Genomic DNA, 25,087 nt, shown 5'->3' with positions numbered 1-25,087 from the left:
CTTTTAAAACAAACAAAACTAAATAAATCAAATGCAAGCCTATTTATTTTTTGTTGATTTTCACAGGTGATCCTTTGATGTTGAGTTTGTCCACAAAGGCATTTGATTTTCCCTTCTCGATGGCTGGATTTTGATTAGGTTTCTCCCTAGAAAATATATGTTTGAACATTAATATCATTTAGAAGATGGTCAGCAATTTACAAATCAAAATACAAAACATGTAAAAATCACTGTAATGTAAGGAAAGTTTTATCTCAAAAGTCCCTTAATAGCTTAGAAAAATAGTAGGCAGACTATTTCACTTAAAATTGCAGAGCAACAGTCTTCCCGAGATAGATTTTACTGTTTACAGTTTAACTATGCTGTCCAACAGGGTAGCCACTAGTCATACTGTTTATATTTAAATTAACTAAAATTTAAGTATTTAGTTCCTCAGTTGTCATGACCACATTTCAAGTATGAGTCCAATAGTTACTGTGGCTAGAGGTTACCATATGGAACAGTGCAGATACATATTTTCATCACTGCAGAAAATCATTTGATAATGTTCTAATTCTCAGTGCTAGTTCAGAGAAAATGTTCCTTTTAGGGTATTAGATTTATGAAGCTCTAGTATGCTTTCTCCATGCTGTGGAACCTGGACTTCACATTCAAACTTAGCAATGTTAGCTTTGTCATCAGAATTTTCAAACTGAGACAAATATTGTCAAAAAGTAATATGGGACCAAGTTTTCAAGTAAATCTATAGAAAATATAGGGTTCTAAATTCCTAAACAGGCATTTTAAAAGACAAGGTGCTATCACATGAAAGTCTGTATAAGGCTTCTGATTTATTGATACCCACTTGTCCACCGCTGGTTCTGTGAAGCCTTCCACCTTCTGCAGCAATGCTCCACTCTTACACCCTAGAACAGATTTCTGTTTTAAAGCCCGGTGAGGCCTTTCTCTCTGGGTGTAATTTCAATAGGAATTAGGTATTGATTTCAATTTTTTTCCCCCAGAGAACTAAATTAAATTGTAACTCTATTAAATGTACTAAGTATGTAAAAATCTCTATAATCTTTAAGTTGTGATTTTGGCATATTTATTTTTCACAGCTATTTCAAAAGATAATTCCAAAGAAGTCTGAAGTTTTTGTAAAATTCTTTCAAAATATCTAATATATCTTATATATTAATATAATATATATATATTAAAAGTGCCTAAAAATTCATTTACCATTAAATGCTGGATTTTAACTTATTTGGGAAGTTTTGGTAAACCAATCAAATACAATCTCTTTCCCCTTATTTTATTTCTTGACATCAATAAATTTACCTGGTATGATGTGATTACCTTCTGCTTTAACCAGATCAGAATCTGCTCCAAAAGAATATCTACACTATGGAATATGACATTTACTTTGGAAGATTTGGCCCCAATCTTCTAAGTGTAATTTGCCTACTGAGTTACTAATCACACAATCCTAAAGTATTACTGGTTTTCAGATACAAATTTAAACTTGTGTGGAATATTCAGATATAATGTAAAATTACATTTTTCATAAAAGGTGATTATTGCTATAAACAACTTGAATGTTAATCACAACTTTCTGGAACAGAGGTAAAATTACATAACTTTCCTTCTAATACTTTTAACAATTATTTTATAAGTAACTTTTACCTTCTTTTAATCTCTCGGGAACCAGAATTCCCATGGCCAACACTTCGCATCCTATTACTTTCTAGGTTGCGCCGATGTCCCCCTTGATACTTCAAAATCTCACTTTGCCACTCATCATCGAAAGCATGAGCATCACCTACATTAGATAGCAGAATGAAGGGATCAATCATTATTAAGGTATCAAATATTAGTAACTGCCTTGCTCCTTACACAAGTCATTCTCCCTGGTGTTTCCATCAACCTAACCTCAGACTGCAAACTGTTTCCAATACAAAGGTCTTTGACATGGTAATAATTTCTTGTTTATCTGTTCCTCTCCTCATTTCTGATAATGTGATTATTTATGGTCTGGGTTTTTACATACCTGCCTAGATAGCATATTAATCTACTTGATGGGCACTTCGACCCAATTATAATGATTTGTGTTTTTTCATCTCAGGTCATCATATAGTAATCATGCTATTTCTCTTTATTGGACACTCCTTCAGTGGCCAGCACTTCTATTTATCTCATTATCTTCCTATGAACTTGGCCGCACAAACTTCTGTGGTAAGTTTCATAAAGTAGGTAATTTAACTTCCATAAGAGCAAAAATAAATAAATGACAATACTTATTCTTTCAGATTGCCTTATAATAATAATTTGTTCCTTCACTTTCCTGAACAGAGGTACTCCAAATGTATTTAATGTGACAAAATTACAAAGGTAAAAATTAAAGGTTAAAATATTTTGTGGCATACATCTTCATGCATAAGAATAATTTTATCAAACTCTAATTTTATAGAATTTCTTTTTCTAAAATAATATAATAATTTAGGGCCTCCCCTGGTGGCAGAGGCACTTGAGCACAGCGCTGTGAAGCTGTCCACAGTCTCTGCAGCATGGGTTCGATCCCAGGCAGCCAGGTAGACACCTACTTGGTGCGGCAGACCACTCCTGTCTGGCCTGCTGCTCCCCTCAGTAGTGTATTTCAGTCAGTCTGCCTGTTCTGTTCCCCACTCTGTCTCTGGTGAATCCTCTCACTCCCCACACCTCTGGCCTGTACCCCAGCTCTAATATGCATAAATAAATTTTTAAAAAATAAAATAAAATAATAATTTAAATACTTTTCTAACAAAAGAATAAATGAATAGGGCCTCCATGGTGGCGCAAGGGATTAAGACCCAACCTATGAAGCTATCCACAGCCACTGTAGCACAAGTTTGATCCCTGGCCAGGGAGCTACCCACATAGCACAGCAGATCTCTCCTGACTTGCCCTCTGCTCTCCTCAGCAGTGTATTTCAGTCATTCTGCCTGTTCTGTTCCCCACTCTGTCTCTGGTGAGTCCTCTCACTCACTCACACCTCTGACCTGTACCCCAGTTCTTGTATGCATAAATAAATAAATCTCCAAAAAAAAAAAGAGTAAATGAATATTACTTAAAATCTCTAAAAAGAATTAGGACACTGGAAAGGTTTAAATGCATGGAAGATGAATATAAAATCTAGAAAATGGAAATATTTACTAGATACATACATATTATTTACAATACCAGAAATTAAAATTTTATCTATATAAAGCCTAATTGAATACCAATACCAATACCAATGATTTAAATAAGTGATGGTATACCCATGACAAAACTTTTAAATAACCATTTAGAATGGTTTAGAAAATAACATCATAGCTGACTGTTCACTATTAAAATGGTGACTCAAAATAAGCATGATATAAACTATATAAAAAATATAAATTGAAAAAAGTTATATACATATAAAGCTATAAGAAATACAATAAAACACTAAAAGCAGTTACTATTTGTGTTGGAATTATGGATAATTTAAAATTTCTCCTTTATATTTTTCAAATATACTTCTTTGATAATGAAAAATATTTTTAAATTTCTCTTTACCTACCGACAGTCTTATGAAATAACTATTCAAAAGGTTACATTTTTCAAGTATAAAACAAAAAATGATAACCAACATTAACAAAAATCACTATTAAAAAATCTATGAAATGGGGCCTCCCCAGTGGCGCAGCGGTTGAGCGCTGGGTTGCGAAGCTGCCCGCGGCCTCTGCGGCGCCGGTTCGATCCCCGGCAGATCCCCGGCTGCTCCCTGGCCACCGGAGGAGGGCCCCACAAGGCGCGCAGACCTCTCCTGCTGCCCGCTGCTCCCCTCAGCAGTGTACTTCGGTCCTTCTGCCTGCTCTGCTCCCTGCTCTGGCTCTGGTGAATTCTCTCACCCTCCCGCACTTCTGACAGTACCCAGTGCATGTATAAACAAAACAAACAAACAAACAAACAAATAAATAAATAAATAAAAATCTATGAAATGACAAAACCAGAATTTTATTACTTCAATAAGGTATTTTCTACACATATTATTCATAAACTATATCAAAATACCTTATGAATTACCTTCTTTACATCATTTTTAACTTTTTTTTATTTATTTATGCACACAAGAACTGGGGTGTAGGCCAGTGTTTTGGGGGGTGAGAGGATTCATCAGAGACAGAGAGGGGAGCAGAACAGGCAGATCGACTGAAATACACTGCTGAGGGGAGCAGCAGGCCATACAGGAGATGCCTGCTGCGCCATGTGGGCTGCTCCCTGGCTGGGGATCAAACTCATGCCAATAGCTTCATAGTGCTAAGACTTAACCCCCTGTGTCACCAGGGAGTCCCCCAGTTGCTATTTTAACTTTAAAAGGAAGAAACTATTTTCTGTGATAACTTACTTTCATTCATGTTAATGAATTCTTGATTGACCTCTTCATCTCCAGTTTTGTTGTTCTTTGACTTTTTAATGACATGAGCACGGTCATGAAGATGATGACCAACAGCCATTTTTTCTAGTCCACTGTCAGAATCTCTCAATGTTCTCCTCGTTTCCTTTATCTGTTAATTTAAAGAAGATTTAAAAATTACTTAGTTATTATTTAAATATAATGGATATAATCTAAACTTCTCAGGATCACAGATTTATTGCTTCAAAAACAACTACCAGGGCCTCCCTGGTGAAGCAAGGGGTAAGACGCAATCTATGAAGCTATCCACAGCCACTGCAGCACAAGTTCGACCCCCGGACAGGGAGCTACCCACATGACTTGCTGACTTACCCACTGCTCCCCTCAGCAGTGTATTTCAGTCAATCTGCCTGTTCTGTTCCCCACTCTGTCTCTGGTGGATCCTCTAACTCCCCCCCCCCACACCTCTGGCCTATAGCCCAGTTCTTGTATGTATAAATAAATAAATCTTTAAAAAATAAAAACAACTATCAACCCTTACTGAAACTATACAGTAAACAGTTCTCTGACATTTAATGGGCTGGTTAAAAATTTAAAAGTATAGGGCAAATAGAACCAACATAATTTAATATTTTTACAAAACATAATTTAATATTAAGATAAAGTATAAAAAAGTGCTTGCTATAGTGTGACAATATATATTGGGGGCTCATGTTAGCATTCCTACAAGTAAGGTTAACTATTCAGTAGTTGTGTTGATGGGCTTGAATCTCATATTCCCACCTATAAACTCTATGTGTTATTACAATGTTTACGACAGTGGGCCTCCCCTGGTGGTGCAGCGGTTGAGCACTGGGCTGCGAGGCTGCCCGCAGCCACTGCAGTGCTGGTTCGTTCCCTGGCCGCTGGCGAGGGTCCCACAAAAAAAAAAAATGTTTATGATAGTCACAGGCTATTTAACATGGTTTGCTGTGGATATCTACACTTAATAGTCTGTTTACATTTAAGATGTACCTTACAGAAAATTAAAATGTCTGAGATGAATTAGTTATACTATGACATCACTAAAAGGTACCTCTTTATATGTGTGAACTAAAAAAAATGAAATATTAACAACCATTATGCAAGTAACCTCAATATTTTTTTACTCGGAGTTCTGAAAGGAAGTAGGGGAATGAGAACTCTCATATCATAGTGGGAGTCAACTTGGCAATAGTAACTTGGCAATTTGTAGATGAAAACTACAAATAGTAACTTGGCAATTACTATTTGTGATAGTAACTTGTGATAGTAACTTGGCAATTTCTAGATGAAAATGAACATACATACTTCCTACAACCCAACAATACCAATCGTAGGCCTTTTGCACAAGGAGATATATCAAGATGAATAAGTAAACAATTAAAACACCTAAATATATATCAATAGAGGTTAATATATTCAGACATTGAAAAATGGTGGTATATTCATATTCTGGGTAATACACAGGATTTAGGGAAACCAGAACTACACATACGGACTTGTATAAATCTCAGGAGCATATTACTGAGCAACGTCAAGTTAGAGGACACCTGCATAAAGTTGCAGAGGATCATTTATAAAAAGTTTAGAACTACAAATTCCAGGATCCCCAAAGGGAAGTGGCGAGGACCTAAGGGCGGAGTTAAACAGCCATTTTCTCTGTTTGTAAATAAAACCCAGCCATGTTAGTGGGGTCCAGCACACTTGGCTCGTGCTCTTGGCCAGGCAGGTTTGGTCTCAGTGGGTCATTTGAGATTCCAGGTGGGTGGAACGGGTAGGACACATTTAAGAATTTATCTCCCTCTTTTCTCCCTGAGTTGTATATTTCCTCATTCCCCTTCCCTTGTAAATAAACCTTTTGTTAACCTTTAAAAAATACATAAATAAAAGTCCGCATTGAAAAGGAATATATAAAAAGTTTAGAAGCTGTAAAATAATTACATTGTTTATTATGATTAAATAAAATTGTAAAAACATGATAAATTCCACATAGAGGAAAAGGGTTCTTTACGGGATGGAAGAAAGGGAAAAGGGACCAAGGAGGAGTGCACTGGAAGCTTCAACTGCACCTATATTTTTTGCTTACAAAGAAAACAAAACTAGAGATAATTTAAAGCAAATATAGAAAAAATTATGATTTGACTAAACTGAGTGGAAAGAATGAGTATATTATTCTGCATATCCTTTCCATATACTTGAAAAGTTTCATGAGTTAAAAATTTCATTAGTTCAAATATAAACTAAAAATAGACATTTGTTTCATAAAACAAAGACTTCTTACAGTGTCTACGTACCATGTCAACAGATAAGGGTAATAAATAATAGTAGATATTTACATGAAAAAATGCCTTTAATAGTTAGCTTTCAAGCTTTTCATAATGACATGTCTTCCCTAAACCTATAGTACAAGATTACATTTTAATAATTAAAATAAATAAAATGATATAGGTGATTTATCATTCTTTATCTTCATAAGGTTTTAAGAATGCTCCCTGGGTGGTGCAGCAGTTGAGCGCTGGACTGCAAAGCTGCCCGCAGCCTCTGCAGCGCCAGTTCAGTCCCGGACACCGGTGAGGGTCCCACATGGCTTGCAGACCTCTCCTGCCGCACCTGTTGCTCCCCTCAGCAGTGTATTTCGGTCCATCTGCCTGTTCTGTTCCCCGCTCTGGCTCTGGTGAATTCTCTCACCCTCCTGCGCTTCTGACTGTACCCAGTGCTTGTGTAAATAAATAAATAAATAAATAAATAAATAAATAAATAAATAAACGAATAAACGAATAAATAAATAAGCTCAGACAATACTTACTCCTCCTGGAGCCCTGCGGGTTTGAGTTGAGGCCTGGAAAACCTTTGGTGGTTCATCTCCTACTTTGGAATAAGTCATAACTGAAGAAGAACTAAATGAATGTCCATTAGGATCCATTGAAAGGTGACCCTAGAGGTAAATATAAATAGTAAATCCAGTCATTATGAAGTCATTATGAAGAAGTACTGTCAGAGGTTTATTTACATTAGTTAGAAGGCCTATTAAGGGTAAGTACTCTAACATCAGTAAGGTATATCCAAATGGCACCCTCAGGGATGTCTTACCCTCCCCTTCCATTCTAGGTACCAGTCCTCTTCTTGTGAGTGGTTCACTCAGAGATCCTTAAACCTTTGGAATCAAAAACTTATTACTTAGATTTAAAAATAGATGCTGTGCCCTGAAGCCAACTCAGCGGTTGACCTTTGTTTGCAATTCTGCCAACTCTGAGGCAATTAACCATAATACCAGGACGTTTTATACCTCCTGTGAGTACCAGATTGTCACATTACTAAAATAAGACCCAAGATGCGTACATTCTGGATGATCCTTAGATTCCAAACTGGATGACTAAAATGAGAGGGGTCTTTTTTTTTTTTATCAAATTAAGTTATTGTTTTGTTATTAATGAATAGAGAAGCAAGAGTATTAGAATTAGTTTATAAGTACTTAGACTTTATGGACATAATTTAATGCCGAAACATTTCCGAAATTACTTTTAGATTTTTTTAAACAAAACTATTCTATAACCTACAAATCCATTTAAATAATAAAAAAAATCTAAACTCATATAAAATGTTTATATAATAGTGGCCTTCAGCAAAACAAATGTTTTTGAGGTTGAATTTTTTTTCAATTTTTAAAGTTAATTAATGCTGTTTTTCAAACTTGTAGGTTGTGAAATCAATTTGGTGAGCTGTGATCAGGATTTTTAAAATATGAATTTAATAGAAAATATCAGCACATACTATAAATCGTACGCCCTTTTTTTATGAAACTTTTCCTTTTAAGTATATTTATAAAATACACAAGTTCTTATGTACTGGATGTAAGTATATTTTTCAACCACTGTGGACCATGGTTTAAAAAAGATTGAAAGCCACTATAATATAGGGTTACCAATAATTGAAAATAATTCTTTCATCAATTTATTGGTACTTACAAAGTTTCTTTGTAATTCCTGCATACTGTTTCGCATATTTAACATCATTCGGTCCATTGCCTGAAAAGGGTTGACATCTGTACGCTACAGGATATTAGGAAGTATGTTATTAACTACAAATACAACACAAGAGCAGCAAATCAATCTTCCCAAAATAGATGAAATTTTTTTTTCTGATTTATGCAGTGGGATCTCATGCAGCAATTGAGGAAGCAAAAATAATTTAAGTATACAGTGAAAGTGATTTGTTAATGAAAAAATTGAAGCATACAATAAACCTCAAAAAGCCAACATATAAATGATCAGAGAATTGTAATGTACTATAAATACATGCATACATGCATGTGCATATACACAAACATATATACATGCACAAACATTTAAATATATTCACAAATAACATCATCAACTTTCTCAAAACATAACTTGGTTAATATTTATATACTAAGTGATGTATCCGGAGCTGGGATAGTTGTGGCATACAATGATCTTCAAATTTTTCTGTCTTCCCTCTCAATACCCTATACCACACAAATAAATAAAATTTTGAGTATCAGCACCTCTCCCAGTTCCATTTGGCTGATAGCAGCTGCTGCTAGAGTAGTTAGTCCTCTTTCTCATCACAGTAGGGTCCAAGTAAGGGTATATTCACTCTACTAGTAAGACCAATTTGCTTCCCAGTACAGAAAGCTCAACAGAGCATAACCCTTGAAGCATGGGGTATACTCTTGAAAGAACAGTTATGAATTATGCTAGAATGATGGTTTCTCAGCCAAGAGTGATGTTGACTCATGAGGAACATAAAGGAATAATTGCATAGGGCATATTTTGGAGATACTGCAGGTTCAGTTCTAGACCATTGTAATAAAGCAAATCTCACAAAATTTTTTATTTCTCAATGCATATAAAATGATGTATACACTACACTATGCTAAGTGCATAACAGCATTGTGTCTGAAAAATGTACATACCTTAATTTAAAAATATTTTATTGATTAAAAAAAATGTTAGCCATCATTAGAGCCTTCAGCAAGTAGTAATTTTTATACTGGTGGAAGCTCTTGCCTCGATACTGATGGCTGCTCACTGATCAGAGTGGCAGTTGCTGAACACTAAGATGACTGTGGCAATTTCTTAAAACAAGACAACTATTAAGTTTGCCACATCAATTGCCCTTCCTTTAATGAAAGATTTCTCTGTAGCATGTGATGCTGTTTGATAGTATTTTACCCACAATAGAACTTCATTTGAAGCTGGAGTCAATTCTTTCAAAACTTGATGCTGCTTTATCAGTTAAATTTATGTAATATTCTAAATTCCTTGTTATTTCAATGATGTTCCCAGCATCTTTAACAGGAGCAGATTCCACTTCAAAAAATTGCTTTCTTTGCTCAACCATAAGAAGCAACTCCTCATTTGTTCAGGTTTTATCATGAGATTGCAGTAATTCAGTATATCATGAGGTTCTAATTCTAGTTTTCTTGGTATTTCCATCACATCTACAATTACTTCCTCCACAGAAGTCTTCGAAGTCATTCATGAGAGTTGGAATCAACTTCTTCCAAACTCCTGCTTATGTTGATATTGGACTTTTTTCCCATGAGTTACGAATGCTTCTAATGGTTTCTAGAATGGTGAATCCTTTCCAAAAGGTTTTCAATTGAATTTGGCCAGCTCCAACAGAGTAATCACTACTGACTGCTTCTCCTGCTGTGAAAATAATGTCCATAGTCCTTCCCAAAGCCTAAAGAAGTCCCTGATTCCCTCTCCATTCTTCTATAATTCATGCTCTAGGGCAAAGCTATCCTAAATATCTTTGATCTGCTGATCTTCAGGTCTCTGCACATGCTGTTTCTTCTGTGTTCAACACCCCTGCCCACCCTCCCCGCTTGACTGTCCTGGTAAACTCCTATTAATCCTTAATGATTCTGGAAGTCTTCACTGATGGGCCTCCACTGTACCACCTCAAAAGGTGCTTTTCTGTCTGTGCCCCCACAGCAGGCTAAACTTCCCAATCATTTTACTGATAACACAGTGCTATGATTTTTATCCCACCAAAAGCTCTGGTCAGCACAGAAAATACATGTCAAACTTTTAGGGAGACAGTGGTTAAAGTATAGAAAAGAGAGTTAAAAAAAGTTTTCTTGAGAGCGTAGATGTATCCATAGGAACAATCCCAAAGTCATTTTATTCCTTAGTTTGCCTCACAGAAAAAAAAGGATCAAATCCCAAAGGAACAGGGAAGGGGAAAAAGCTGGGTATGGCGTAGCCACACTTGGACATGGGAAACAAAAAGCAGCATAAACAAACTGCAATAAGGTCTTAGAGTAAGCAACCAAGTTGAGCCTTAGCAAATGTGCTTGTGTAACAGTGCAATCCCCACAGAAAGGTAGCTTCCAGGTTCCCTGAGCCATCTAAGGAAGGGTGCAGTTGAACAGCAAGAGGAAGCTAAAAAAGACTTGGGAGAGAAAGCTGGGAGAAGAAGACTTGGAGGAAGCATATGGAACAGAGTCATGTGAAGAAGCAGCCACACTTACTTTTGGCCTCGGACGTGCACAAGGGACTTAGGGGTAACAGGATGAGACACTTGGAAGAGACTTAGGTGAGAGACCCATGGGAAGGCTGACAATGGCAGCCTTTATCTTGACTTGTGTTTTGATTTTATTCTTTTCCTTCTAGACTTGCCTGGCCCCTTCTGACCATTTCCTATGGTTCCCTGCCAGAAGCTACCTTAAGCCTTGTGCAAGCTATTAGTGGCCTGTTTTAGGCCCACACTGTTTGGCCATTTACCCAGAAGGAGATGGGTAATCATTTTCACTGGGAAACTATATTCTTTCTCTCCTCTCTCTTGCACACTAATTCTACTCAAGTTCTTTTCAACTGGTAGTCTTACACACTGAGAGTATGTTTTGTCATTATGCAGCAGATGGCAGAACCTACTTAGATCATGCATGTTTGGGGCTCGTGGGGTGCCTGTCATCTGCTGCCTAACACTTGTCCATCTACAGGTTGGTGTTTTTAGACCTTTTGGAAAGTCATCGTAAACACGTGGAAGTCTCCAATTTTCAAACCCAAAGATGGAGTCCCTTTTGTAAATTAAGTAAATTTTCACCTTCTAAAATGCACTTTTTCTTTTTGAAGACTGATTTTATATATATTAATATGACTTACTTCAGAAAACACATGCCTAAACATCTAAAATATACTTAACACACAAAACAGATTTTTCAATATAAACATTAAAAAGCCATTATAAAAGTGATACTGCATGCCAATTCAGTTTGCTGGAGTTAATGAAAAATAAATGTCATAAAATATTGCTCAAATAGCTTGATACGAACCGTACCACCAAAACTGCCAAAAGGCACAAGTGAATTCATTACCTAGGGAAAAAATCCAAGTAATTTTGGTTATGATATTTATTATATAATCCCCCAAAAAGAAATGCACTACATAATCACATAATTCAGAGCTAACAAAATTATAGAACCTATAAATAAAAAAGAACTCAACATATATTTTTAAAATTATCTGCTTAATATTCATTGTTGAGCATGGCAGGAACCTGGCAGGCAAACAGAGAAATCATATATCACTTTTAAATATGACAACTTTAGTATTTATTAAAGGCAGTTAAAAGAGAAAGTATTTGCTATAGATTAAGAGACACACTTCTCAAAGAAAATGCAAATTCACACCAAAATTAATTACAACATAAGGTACAATGTTTAAGATTAAATCATTTTTCATTTCCTCAATATGCCATATATTTAGAAGGCCAGTAACCAATTAAAAATAAAAATTATCTAATGATATTTCAAAAGAGGAGTAGAGATATTAGGCAAAAAAAAACTTAATGACTACCTCCCTAATAACTAATTTGTAGAACAAGAAATAGAGACTTCAAAAAAGGATCACACACAGATTTCAAAATATCTAGTGTTTGATTGGCAAAAGAAGATTAAGTATAATAAATGGAATAATCAAAATTAATAGTTTGCAAGTTATATTTCCTAACAGATGAATAAAAATAAATTTTTAGACACGTATGTACAAATTTAAAACTTTCACTACTTGGAAGTTTCCAATGTCGAAAATAAATTTTGAACTTCTGGGAAAATGTATATAAAAAAAGTCACAATCATTCAACAATAGTTAATTTTCTCCCTGTATAGTTTGAAAAATAGAGGAAACTGTGTTTATATTAAATTTTATAAGGGCTCCTTGGTGGCCTAGGGGTTAAGGCTCAGTGCTAGCGATTCCCGCTAACCTATATATTGCACAACAGACCTCTCCTATCTCGCTGCTGCTCCTCTCAGCAGTGTATTTCGGTAAATCTGGCTGTTCTGCTCCCCACTCTTTCTGTGGGGAATCTGCTCACTCCCCACGCCTCTGGTCTATACCCCAGTTCTTCTACACACAAAAAAGTTACAATAAATTATATCAGATGATATACACTTAATGTGTATTTAGAACAGCAATCACCAAAATACATTGGATGTAAAAATAAAATTCCTTTATATATTTGTTTTTTTACTGAAAGGAAATCTCAGACTTTAAATGGACTCCAGCACTAACATCACTCAATCTAAAGGTCAAATGGTTACATGTCATTATCTTGAATTATAAATGGCCTAGTTAAATATATTTACAGATTAAATTATCTAGTTTTAAAGAAAACTAATCCCTTCTCAAATGGATAACTGGTTTGCTGTTGAACTGAAGAAAATGCTAATAATACATAAGAAAATGGCATAATTAATGCTTCTCCTTGTTGTTTTCCCTCATAACATAGGTGACAAAGATCATAAATGTCAAGAAATGGTCCGAAAAATGAAAAAAAATCTAGCTTTCTATTTAAAATATAGATTTTTATGCATATGGGCTTAAAAGCATCAACATAATTAACTATAATTTTCAAACTCATCATGAATAGAAAAACTTTGTAAAATCTTTCACTTAAAGTTTAAAAGACTAGGACAACTATCATGCTCAAAAAGCCAAAGATGCCTTTTGTTGCTATTGTTTGTATTTGTTTCCTTTCAATTAACTAAGGAGCTACATATATAAAATGTCTCAATGTTCATATAAAGGATAAAAATTTCAGAATATCATTGATTTTTTTGCTCTGATAATTTTTCCTTTGATCTTAATTTCAGAATTTTATGGAAATTGACAGTTCTATAGTAAAAGCAATATACAATAATACCACTATTCACTCACTAAAAGAAAATTGGAATGTGACTAAATATATACATTTAAACAATACATTTATATTTAAAAAAGAATGTGAAGATTATTTTCATTTAAATGGGAAATGTAATTTTATCCATCGAATTTTTTAGGAGCATTTGAAATATTTTGTTCTTATTTAGGATTATTGCACATGGAAAATATAAAATGCTTTTCTGGAAAATTATTCAAGTTTCTTAATTGACCAATTCAATGTTTGCCGACTTCCAAATATCTACATTTTAAGTCTGAGACTGAGCTTTACAGTACTTCTTGAGGATTTGTTATTCTAGAACTGCCATTTCTAAGGCTGAGAAAATACTGGAAATAAAATAAGCAGAAAGTAAAATAATTAAGATATACACATAGCCTGGGTTTTGTTGGGTTTTTTTTTTTTTTCAGTTGACATATATGTAACAATTGTCTAGCTTTGCTCTCAAGCAAAACTTATAAGTAAATCATTGCAGTTGTGTTAATCTAAGTTAAAGGTTAATCTACAGTTAATCTAGCCATGAAGATCAGTTTTTCTGGGTCCCATAGAAATAATGCAAGATACTAGAGCATTTGCTGCCATTTTAAAGTGAAAAAATAAATATTTTATGGGACAGAAAGAGTATTACCTTGTCTGCTCTAATTTAAATCACAGGGAAAGGAAATTCTAAGGTGAGAAAAAAATCATACAAGCAAAAAGTAATGCATTAATTTTAGCTAATAATACATAACCCTATGGTCCTAAAAGTTCTGGCAGTGCGGTGGAATTCTATAAAACTAAGAATTCATTGTTACAGGACCAATTTTCTAACAGTACCTTCTTTTATATGTTATTTCTGTAATATAAGTATTAGTCATGTCCTATTATTACAGATGTATTCTTCTGTAACACTTCAGTTTCCTTCTAGGCCTTCCCATTAACTTTATTAAATATATTAAAATAAAGAACTTACAGCCAAGGAATTTTCACCATCACGATGTCCTCTATGATTATGAGCTCTTCCTCTACCATCAGAGATGCTGAGAAAATCTCTTCCAAAAGGTTCAGAAAAATTTTTCATCATGTGTCTCATACTTTCTCGGTGTGCCATAAAAGAATCACTGTTGAAAATATATACAGTCATGTAAGAGTAGTGTTGGAATTTAAATAATAAGTAGGCCTCTAATAATGCTACAAAGAATTATTTTGAGCTAATATGCTTGTTAAAGAGAGCAAAAGAGCTTAGCAGAGTAAAATTCATGAGAACCCACTATTCATAAATACAATTTATAGATAATGGAATTATCTTAAAGATCCATTATTCATGAATATAAAAACTGTTCTGTTTGTTACACTATAATTCACTTGTATACAATAATAAAAATACTTTTATTTGTCCCTAACTATATTAAAAATGATAAATATAAAGTAACATATCTTAGTAGGTTAAGCTAGTATTAAGGGAAATAAAAAAAAAAGGAATCTGAAAAATATTGCTACTAGGTAGAGACAACCTTGGGCTTTCAGCAATACAATATAAATTATAGTGAGGATCAATAAAGAATGAGACTTATTTACGTTTTTTACTTCTATTTGCATTTATTTTATGATAAATTTATTCCCAGGCCATATGTTTTTGCTTCTTCAAGAATATTTATTTCTTCTGTGTGCCTCCTCTTGAGGTGCAGGAAAATCTGCTCTTTTTCGACAAGAAACATCTTAGAAACATTTCAGTGTGGTAGAGAGTTCAGGTGACCATGAACTTTGTTATTTCTGCATCACATTTCAGGGACTGAAAGCACAAACCTCAGAGGTTGTCCCATTATAATATGTTGAGTGTTATTTTCCCTTATCTTCTCTTCCTAACAGAGTTATACTGCCACTCCCAATTATTCTGGTATTAAATACCCCTCATGGAAAAAAAAGAGATGTATTTTATTTAATAACATAAAGTAATAATCATATTTTAAGCCCTTTTCTCTACGCTGCGTGAATATCAATATTCCTAATCTGAGGCTATCCCGTTCATCCCAAGTCCCACTCAAGAACCTAAAATTTTAATTGACTTGTCACATATCAAGAAACAAACAATTTAATAAACATAGAAAGCATAAATGTATAAATAAGGTTTTTTTTTTTTCACATGAATTCTTGTGGTGGGATTTTTAGTTTTGGATTTTTGTTTTATTTGATAGGAGTGATGGGTACAGAAAATTCACCAGACTACCACTTACAGATTTTTCCACCTCTTAAAAATTCGATAATCACTATTCTAGCAGAAGTATAAGCAACTAGCACTATGAGAAAATTGAGAGAAATTAAAAATTAATCAATGACACACAATGAGCAGCTTACATTTTAGCATATTAGAGAGCAGAAAGAAAGCTATTTTATGCTTAGGCAAATCAAATTTTGAAGATCAAAAGTTACTTTACAATCAAAGAATCAGAGTTTGGTGTATGTAACTCTCTTTTTATTTAAAGGAACAGCATTTCAAGTAGTTCTAAGTCTATAAATGAGTTGTCTAAGAAGCAATTTTTATTCTTACCTAAAAAACCTGGATTCCAAGGTATTTCATATTTAGATGATGTTCAATGCCAGATGATATTGAGCAACTAGAATTGTTAAATGTGAATATGGCATTGTGGTTATTTAAGATATTCCTATTTTCAGAGATGTATTTGGAAATACATAGGATTGAGAGGATTAAAAAGTCTAGAATTTGTAGCACCACTAGAGATGGATAAAGCAGATGTAAATTTTGAAATTCTGGGTGATGGTAAACAGTATTGTTTATACTTTTTATAGTATATGTTTGGAATGTTTCATGAAAAAATCTTTAAAGATAAAAAATGAAATAAAATGATATGAAATTAAAGGATTCCACACCACCTGATATTTTTAAATGGATGATTCTAAAAGTCATTTTGCCTAGAGTTGTATATTCACTAGGCATTGAGAGTTTAGAATATGGATACAAGTATGGAGATTAAAATGTTGGTTCTTATTAATCAGCAGTTACTTAAGAAAATCACATTACATATGTGGATAATTCAACTGCAATGAAGGAAGATACGTTAGGGAGTACTAGATTTTGTTCTGGTTTAAGTATTAAACAACTATTATTTTCCTATAGAAACAGAAAATTTAATGAGAATTATTTTTCTGATTGCTGTATAATTGGGTTAAAAATTCAGAAGCTAAATGTGCCTCATTTGAAATATTGCCCATGTTTCTCCTTACTTAAATAGAAGTAGGTATATTTATAAGTAGAGTAAATGTTTGAAAACATCTTTATTTTTTGACTGACATGAACAAAAGGATGACTGTTGGAAAATAAAGACAAAAGTGGGCCCACAGTCTGGCTTCTGCACCTGTCTGAATGAAGAAATCTGGCTGGGTCCTGAAATGAGTTCAACGCATGTCAACAGAGAACAGCAGCTGCTTGGATATAAGACTTTTTCTCTTGTACAAAGTTTGAATTCCTTTTCATGAAAGCCAAAAATCTCTTGTCGTAGATCAAGGAGTTGTCTTAATATTTTTTAAGATTTTTCTCAGGTGAGAAGTTAATAGCTTTTATATTTTTCTATTCATATTTTTCTCTTTTTGAAATTTAAGCTCATTCTTTTAGGAAAAATAAATTGGAAATATGATGATGCTTTATAAAGTTCATATCCTATAAAGTGGTGATTTCATGTACAGAAAGTAATCTAAAATATTAGCCTGAAATGTGGGTAAAGATTTATGTAAAAATATTCCTCATAGATCCAAAATATGCAATATTTTTCAGACAGTAAATCATGTTTTAAAGAGTATCTAAAGACTAAGAAAATATTTACAGTATATGTTGAGGGAAAAACAGCATATTTATAACCATAAAGTTTTGGGAAAAAACTCATATATGGAAGATGGAAGGAAACAAAATACACCAAAATGACATTAAATAGCCAAAATCATGGATTCTGTAATTTCCTTTACCAAACCTACAGTTTTCAGATTTTCCATGAGAATGCATTTTCAATTAAATCAGTAAAAATTTACTTATACTCTCATGACAGCCCTACTGCCTCTTTCAGATTGCTGATACAAACCACAACCGAAAAGAATATTTGGGACTAAATACACATTTTCTATTCCATATTATTTACCTGCAAGTATATCAAAAGCTAGTGAAAATAAATTGTTGCTCCCTTTTACCACACACACTCACAAAACAACTCAATTCTTAGTTTGATATTGAGTCACCAGGGAATTATTTCAAGAAGAAAAAAATTTGCTAAGGGCTGGTAATATTTCATTTCAGAATAAACTTCTGTTTTTAAATCTCTATCTTTTCCAGAGTTACAATTTTATTCGGCTTGCATAAGAATATATATATATATATATTTGTGTTTCTAAGTAAAAAGCATTATATTATTCTTTATTATATAAGGGTCTCAGATAATTTATGTAGTAGTCCCATTCATGGAGGAAAATTCCTTCTTTCCACTATACATAGTAGTAGCAAAAGCTTAGTCAACAGATTGTTACAACTCTTTCGATCATAAAAAAAAAAAAAAAGTTCCCTACTTTCAATGAGGTAGACATGTCCATAACGAAAATAACAGGTGATCCAAGTTTTGATGCTAGAAGTAACACATATCACATTCATAAGAGAATCTTGAGGGCCGGGGCCAAGACTCCTACAAATCTGTAAGAATCCAAAGAGTTGGGCAAATAGTAGAAACCCAAGAAATATTTTAAAAATAAGTTACATTTCTATAGATAATTCTACATTCCCACTGCTTAGAAGCAGTTTCGAATGGTGGTATAAGAAGAGCTTGAATTGAAAGAACTATAGGAATGACTATGAATCCTCCCATCCTATGAGTATTCTCCTACAATGCATGGATACTTACAAAGTTCATGGATAGAATTAAGAATTATCTATGGGTGGAGTCTATGGAATAGCATTCCTTGATCTAGAAACTGTGCTTCTTGGATCCTAACTCAATGGTTTGCACCTAATGAACCAAACAATGACCCAAATTAGAAAGTTTTAGAAATTTTTGCAGTTCAAAACTCAGGTGTTTCATTCTATCAAATATGATAAAAATACCTTTGCAGGAAATGTGCAAAGTTAATTTAAAAGCTTTATATGTAAATAATTCTGAAAACATAAATTTTTAGATGCTAAAAATAACAGCAGCTATCTGGGGTCTTAATATAAAATGGCATTCTGAAAATCAAACCCTTAAATTTTAACTGAGCATGCTCAGTTAAATAACTGAGCATGTTCAGCTAATAATTTTTAAATTACTAAAATGAGAGATAATTTAAAGCTATTATCTTCTTGAGTAAAGCCCTATCTCAGACTACATGTCTGAAAACAAATATGTAAGTAACTTTGAATATTGTACACAAAAGCTTATCTAGTAAGGGGATGATATTTTATTTCCTACGACAAAAATCTCACTTTAGAAAATATGAGTCAATGTATAACGTGTACATGGTATACATTTAATTTCAACCCAGTGAACAGGTCAAAGCAGTGTCTTCCAACTACCTCTAATATGAAAATAAATAAAATTTTAAAAACACTAAAAAAGGTAAGTCTTAGCTCCTATTGAAAGCAAGGAGATGGAAAAATAACATCTTATGAATATATACAGAGGATCATCAATTAAAAGAGCTGGGTGCTTAAGAAAAAGGTAATAATTTGTGGTTTAAAAAGATTTGCCAACCTGCCTTGAGTCTTTGATGTCTAATAATTGTAAATGGTAACAAAGCCATTCTTTTAGACTTGCATGAACAGAATTTTATTTCTGTAGCTCAGAAGAGTTACAATTCATGTTTCCATACAAAGTAGAATTTTCTAGATTGTACTAGACATATGTAAACTTTTATACTGAATTAGAGTTTTTAGGGGTATAAGATAGCAACCCAAACCATTCAACTTCAAATTAATTTTCCTGGCCATAAGAACACATTTCTGTTCCTTCTTAAGTAAATATATATGAGAGGCGAAAGTAGTACTGAGAAAAAATTGCATAGATTTTAGCTTTTGTACTTTTAACCAAATTAGAAGTAATATTACTTAAGAAAGGATGCATGAAGGTATACTGTGAAACAATTTTTACTGAAATAATTTCAGCTCTGAAACAACAAGATTGTGAAACAAGATTTTTAAAGTTCCATTATATAATAAAACATCAAACTTTAAAATATCACTTTTAAAGTTTCCCTTTGATTTCTGATGGAACATTTAATGAGTTATTATAAGAAGATAAACATTGAAGATATATTTGAATTCAAAACTACAGATTTCAGATTTTTTATTCATATCTTTTGACAATTTCACCATGGTATTTTATCAGTCTCAAATTATTTTACAATTTTAACTTTATTTTCAAGAAGTTTATTTTTTTGCCTGCCTACTTTCGAATGATTAGGAGAGTCTAGATATACATATGCCCTTTATTTAAATAATGAATCATTTAGAAAATCATAGTGTTCATACTAGAAATTGTCAACATCAACAATGGTATCTGTTGAAGGAAAACAGTATCTTTCAGCAAGCAACTAAATACCATATTAACTACAAGACAGTGTATCAAGGACATCAAATTATCAGTAAACAATATTTATTGAATACTTTCTATATGTCAGAAATTAAACTAATTACTAGAGAACCTATGGACCTGGCCATAATGTTAAGAGGGATAATAATTTTGAAATGGTGGGCACAGAACCCTACTTTGTTCCTTAAGATAGCAGATGATTTTGATAAGTAGCCTGTCATCTTTATGAATCCCTTATGTTTGACTTACATTAAGTAAAGAATGTTCATTTTGTTTGGGGTTGGAGTTAAATAGGTGAGTCAAGTTACAGATAATCTGAAATAAATATAAATTCACACCTTTCTCCCTTACTTCCCCAAAGTATGTTTAATTTTTATGTAGTTGAACGCGGAACTGAGAAATTATAAGCATGAATCAGTTTTATAAAGTTAATTATAATAGTGTTATCCTAAATTTTTATGATATGGCTGCTGGTGTTTGAAGAAGGTTACAGAGAGTGATTGCTGAAAAGACTGACATGTAATGATTCTTTTCCAGAAGCACCAGGGGGAAAGTGTTCTTTGATGTTTGCCTACTACTTGTGGTATGTTGCTATTTCTGACTTGGCTCTTGGGTTCATTACCTTTGCTCAGAAAGAGTAATCCAAGAGTTTAAATTACACGTTTGCTACACATTTTAAAGAAGCACTAATTACAAAACTTACTTAAGGCCATTGTTCACTTTGGTATAATTCAAAAGTTGTTCATCATAGACTTCTTAATTGTTACCAACTGTACTGATGTCACAATTTTATAAGAACAACTTCAACAATTCAACTATCTGTGAATATATTTAGTCCCTCTTAGAGGTCTCTAAAACAGCAAATCATAATCATGAAATTTTTAAAAATGACACTGATCATAAATGAATCAATAGCTCCTAAACAAGTTAGCTAAAACTGTCTTTGCCCAAGTCAAGATGCCCCTTAGTTATGAGTTACCTTTAGAATAAAATGTTATTTTTCTATATTAATCATTTCATCTTTTCTATTGCCCACTTTTCAATCCTCTTACGTTATTTCGTTTTAAAAATAGTACTAACATTTTTTAAGTCAATAGTTTCTTTTAAAGCAACAAAAAAATCTATCAACTGTTAATAGTGTTCATACTAGAAATTGTCAACATCAACAATGGTATCTGTTGAAGGAAAACAGTATCTTCAGCAAGCAACTAAATACCATATTAACTACAAGACAGTGAATCAAGGACATCAAATTATCAACGAACAATATTTAATTATAATAGTCTTATCCTAAATTTTTATGATATGGCTGCCGGTGTTTGAAGAAGGTTACGAAGAGTGACTGCTGAAAAGACTGACATGTAACTGATTGTCTTTTCCAGAAACAATCTTTAACCTTTAAAAAATGTTTCCCCCATGTTGCACAGAGAATGTAAGTGATCAGAATCAATTTGCAAGTCAAAATTAAAAATGGCAAAACATGTGGGTAAAAAAAAACCACAATTCTTCCTGTTTAGGGATCCAGATTGTTAACTGCTTCTGTAATTGCCAATGGATGAATAATAATAAGAAAACTAGGTAGGTCACAGTAAAAGAACTAATTTCTGAAACCTTCTTCTTAAGGTATCACATTACTTTGCTTGGAATCATTCACTTGGCGCTCGTTTACCTGGGGTGTCAAGTACACCTCTCAGTTTCCTAGCCCCATTTGTGCGTTTGACAGAAAGAGGAGTCTCTTTCCAAACAAGCCTGGCTCAGTCACAAGCAAGCAAAGAAAACAAACTGAGCACCTGGCAACTTCCAGTCCCGGGAGGCAAGAGCCAGCACAACTCTCAGACTCTTTTGTGTGCGCATAAACACTTACTTATGATTTAAGTTGCTTGTTGATTTTGATTTTTACTTTATTATAATTAGTCTTTTTCCTGGTCCCTTATTTAGGTTTTCTAGATTGCTGCTAGGAGTGAGACCATCCGGTATTTTTCTTTTTCTTTTTGGCTTTCTTTGCTGAGCATGATCCCTTCCAGCTCCATCCATGTTGCTGCAAATTGCATGAGTTTATCATTTTTGATTGCTGAGTAATATTCCATTATGTACATGTAAAAATCAAAATCAACAAGCAACTATAAACCAGACACACTCTGGGTGTGGGGGAGGGAGGAAGGATTAGGGTCAAAATAAGGGGGGTGGGAATTGTATGGGGACTATAACCAAGATGAAAATGCATACATAGTGCAAAAAATGAAAAATAATGTAAAAAAATATAAAATTAAATTAAAAAAATAAAAAATAAACACTTACTTATGAAAAGGTTTTTTAAACATTGCCCTTTCGAAAGCATTGTCATCCTATAAAACATTCCCGCCCTCAACGAGGGGTAACCCGAATGCAGAAAGGATTCTGCGACCCCGATTCTCATTAGAAGTCGCCCCGAGACAGCCCCCGCAAAATCCCGCAAAGCGCAGGGGACCCCACATCGGGGAAGTGATGGGGGACCCGGAGTCGGGCTCCCAACTTGGGCTGAGTGGAGAGCAGCCCGCACACGGGTTGCAGCGGGGGCGCCTTCTCGCACCCCCCTCCCGCACCCGCCAAGTCCGCCCCTCCCGCCCCCCTCGCCCCAAATCCTCTTCTCGCATCTCACCCCCAGTTCTCCCATCGTCACCCCACGGCCCCAAATCCTCCTCACCCACACCCCCAACTACTTCACATTCTCCAACCCTTCCGTGCCCCCATGGCCCCCAATTCCCTTCCAACCCAGAGCCCCCAAATCCACTTCTTTGCCAACACACCCCTAATTCCTCTCGCACCCACAGTCCCGAGCCGTCCCCTCCCTCAGGCCGCGCTCCCCGACGCCGGCACCGAACCCCCCGCCCGCTCCTCCGGGCCCACAGCCCCTCGCCCGCCTCATCGTCACTCGCTCTTCCCCTCAGGGCGCCCCCCGCGGGCACTCACGAGAAGAAGGGGTCATCCTCGAAGCTGCTGTTCAGCATCCCGAACATCGCGGCGGCAAGGGCGGCGGTGGCGCGGCGGCGGCGACGACTGACCGGAGACTGTGGAGCGCGGCGGCCGCTAACCCTCGCTCAGCGCTGTCAGTCACGCCAGCGGGGGCGGGGAGCGACCCTGGCTGCGCTCCCATTGGACACGGTCCGTGACGTCACCAAGGAGGGCGTGAACAGTGCGTCGCTGCCATGGAGACCGTGACAAACATTGGCAACCCTCCCCGGGAGCGAGCGAGGTGCAGGGCGCTGAATTTGGCTGTCGAGGGTGGGACGGCCTGAACCCCGAAGTCCCCAGGATCGCCTCACCAGCCAATGTATGAGCCCCCAAATAGTCCTATATCCGAGTATTGGTAGTTGCAGAGTGTGGACAAAGAATGGGGGAAATGTGCGAAGAGCTGAGTGTAGTTAGAGTGCACTTGCTTGAAGCAGACGGGTGAGTTCTTTCAGATTTCAACAAACTCATTTGCCTTTTTTGAATTTCAAACTCAAAGCTGTGTTTCCCGAAGTGGGAAAGGCTTAATTTATATTTCGACACCGTGTTTTAAAATAAGGTGAGAAAATGTCTCTCTTCTCTATCCACCTCCATGTTCATATTACAAGGAACACGTCTTCCTTGGATGCTGGGGTGTCTAACACTTCCCCAGCATTCCTTAACCCAACATTAGGACTCGTTAGCTCAACTCAGCAGCCCTCACCAAATAAAATTCCATTACTAAATATTTTTTAATTATATTTGTAGTGCGCCTTCTGTTTATGGCAAGTGAAGCTGGTTTTAAAGGTATGCTTGCTTTAATCGTCTTTAAATTTTTATGTGAAGAAATGAATTAATTCAAGGACTAGTGCAGGTGGGATTTTGACAGCAGGGAGAGATGTCCTGACAGTGGTGCTCACTGGGTTTTGGAAAACACTCCCCTTCAGGAACCAAGAGACAGGTGGAGGAACCAACAGAAGACAGGACATTGAAGAACGATAAGAGTGTGAATCGAAAGAAAATGAACCTGACACGTCCACCTTTAATTCAGTGCCCTGCCTGGCCTCTCTAAAGAGCTGTCCATCTAAGGACAGAGGGCCATCCATGGCCCCACAAGGCCTCCAGGGATCAGGTTAGAGAGCTGGCCCTTTGCCAATGTGAAGAAGCAAGCAGGCCCTGATTTGGAGGTGGCAGGAGTACTCAGGAGTTATTTTGGGAGCTGGAAATTTAATCCTGTGGAGCTTTTACCTCCCTATACCTTTAGCCAAGTTCTCTGAGACTGGTGGCTGAGGTAGGGAAGAACTTACAACCCAGGTTAAGATCACATAATTCTTCCAGGGAAGAGGATTGTTCTTCTCCGACTTCAGTATGAAACTCCGAGAGCATTTACTTGTTAGTGAGTTTCTAAATTCATTTCAAGGTAAAAAAAAAAAGTTTTAGAAGACTGGAAATTATTTTCTCTTTGAAATAGTGTAAACACAAGATGTTAAGAGGGCCACACTAAAAAAAATTTTAAATGGGGTAAATTGTTGGTGATAAGTTAGACTATTAAAATAGTTCTGGATTAAGGTCAAATAAAGCAACTTTTGAGAAAATTTCCCTTCTTGTTTATTCCTAGGGGATTTTTTCCTGGAGTCATGTTAAACATACAAACTTTCGTCCACCACTTATCAATTAATCAGGGAACTACCTGTATCTTCTAAAATTAGTTTGCATCTAGAAGGAAATGCTTAAAAGAAAAAAAAAAAGTGGAGGAATGTTGAGACCTCATAAGGTTCAGATTTGGTGGATAAGATGCCAGGAGATAAAAGAAGGGGTATGTCAGGAAAGGATGAATATCGCAGCATTGTATGGCATAGGCCTAAGGGGTCCTAGGCTATAAATTGAATCACAGTAGCTAACAGTAAATGAGTGCATACCAGACACTGTTGTAGTCCTTTCTTGTAGCTTGGCTCATTGACTCTTCACCAGATAA

General features: G+C 35.2%; 1 protein-coding gene across 2 annotated transcripts; it reads right to left on the bottom strand.

Annotated features, from left to right (window-relative positions):
* Positions 1-23,141, bottom strand: MLF1 (myeloid leukemia factor 1; the record flags this gene model as incomplete). Of its 2 annotated transcripts, XM_084231250.1 has the most annotated exons (8): positions 1-146; positions 1,663-1,798; positions 4,388-4,547; positions 7,224-7,352; positions 8,383-8,466; positions 11,724-11,765; positions 14,559-14,706; positions 23,095-23,141. In XM_084231250.1, the coding sequence occupies 8 exons, from the start codon at positions 23,139-23,141 to the stop codon at positions 44-46; spliced, it is 849 nt and encodes a 282-aa protein (XP_084087376.1). In that variant the 3' UTR covers positions 1-43. The 2 variants fall into 2 exon arrangements, with proteins under 2 accessions (XP_084087376.1, XP_084087377.1); XM_084231251.1 differs by lacking the exon at positions 11,724-11,765.
* Between the last annotated feature and the right edge of the window lie 1,946 nt (positions 23,142-25,087).

Source organism: Talpa europaea (assembly GCF_964194135.1).
Source record: "Talpa europaea genome assembly, chromosome: 4".
Lineage (NCBI taxonomy): Eukaryota > Metazoa > Chordata > Mammalia > Eulipotyphla > Talpidae > Talpa > Talpa europaea.
The sequence above is the reverse complement of the archived record's forward strand: the minus strand, read 5'-3'. Positions and strand labels throughout refer to the sequence as shown.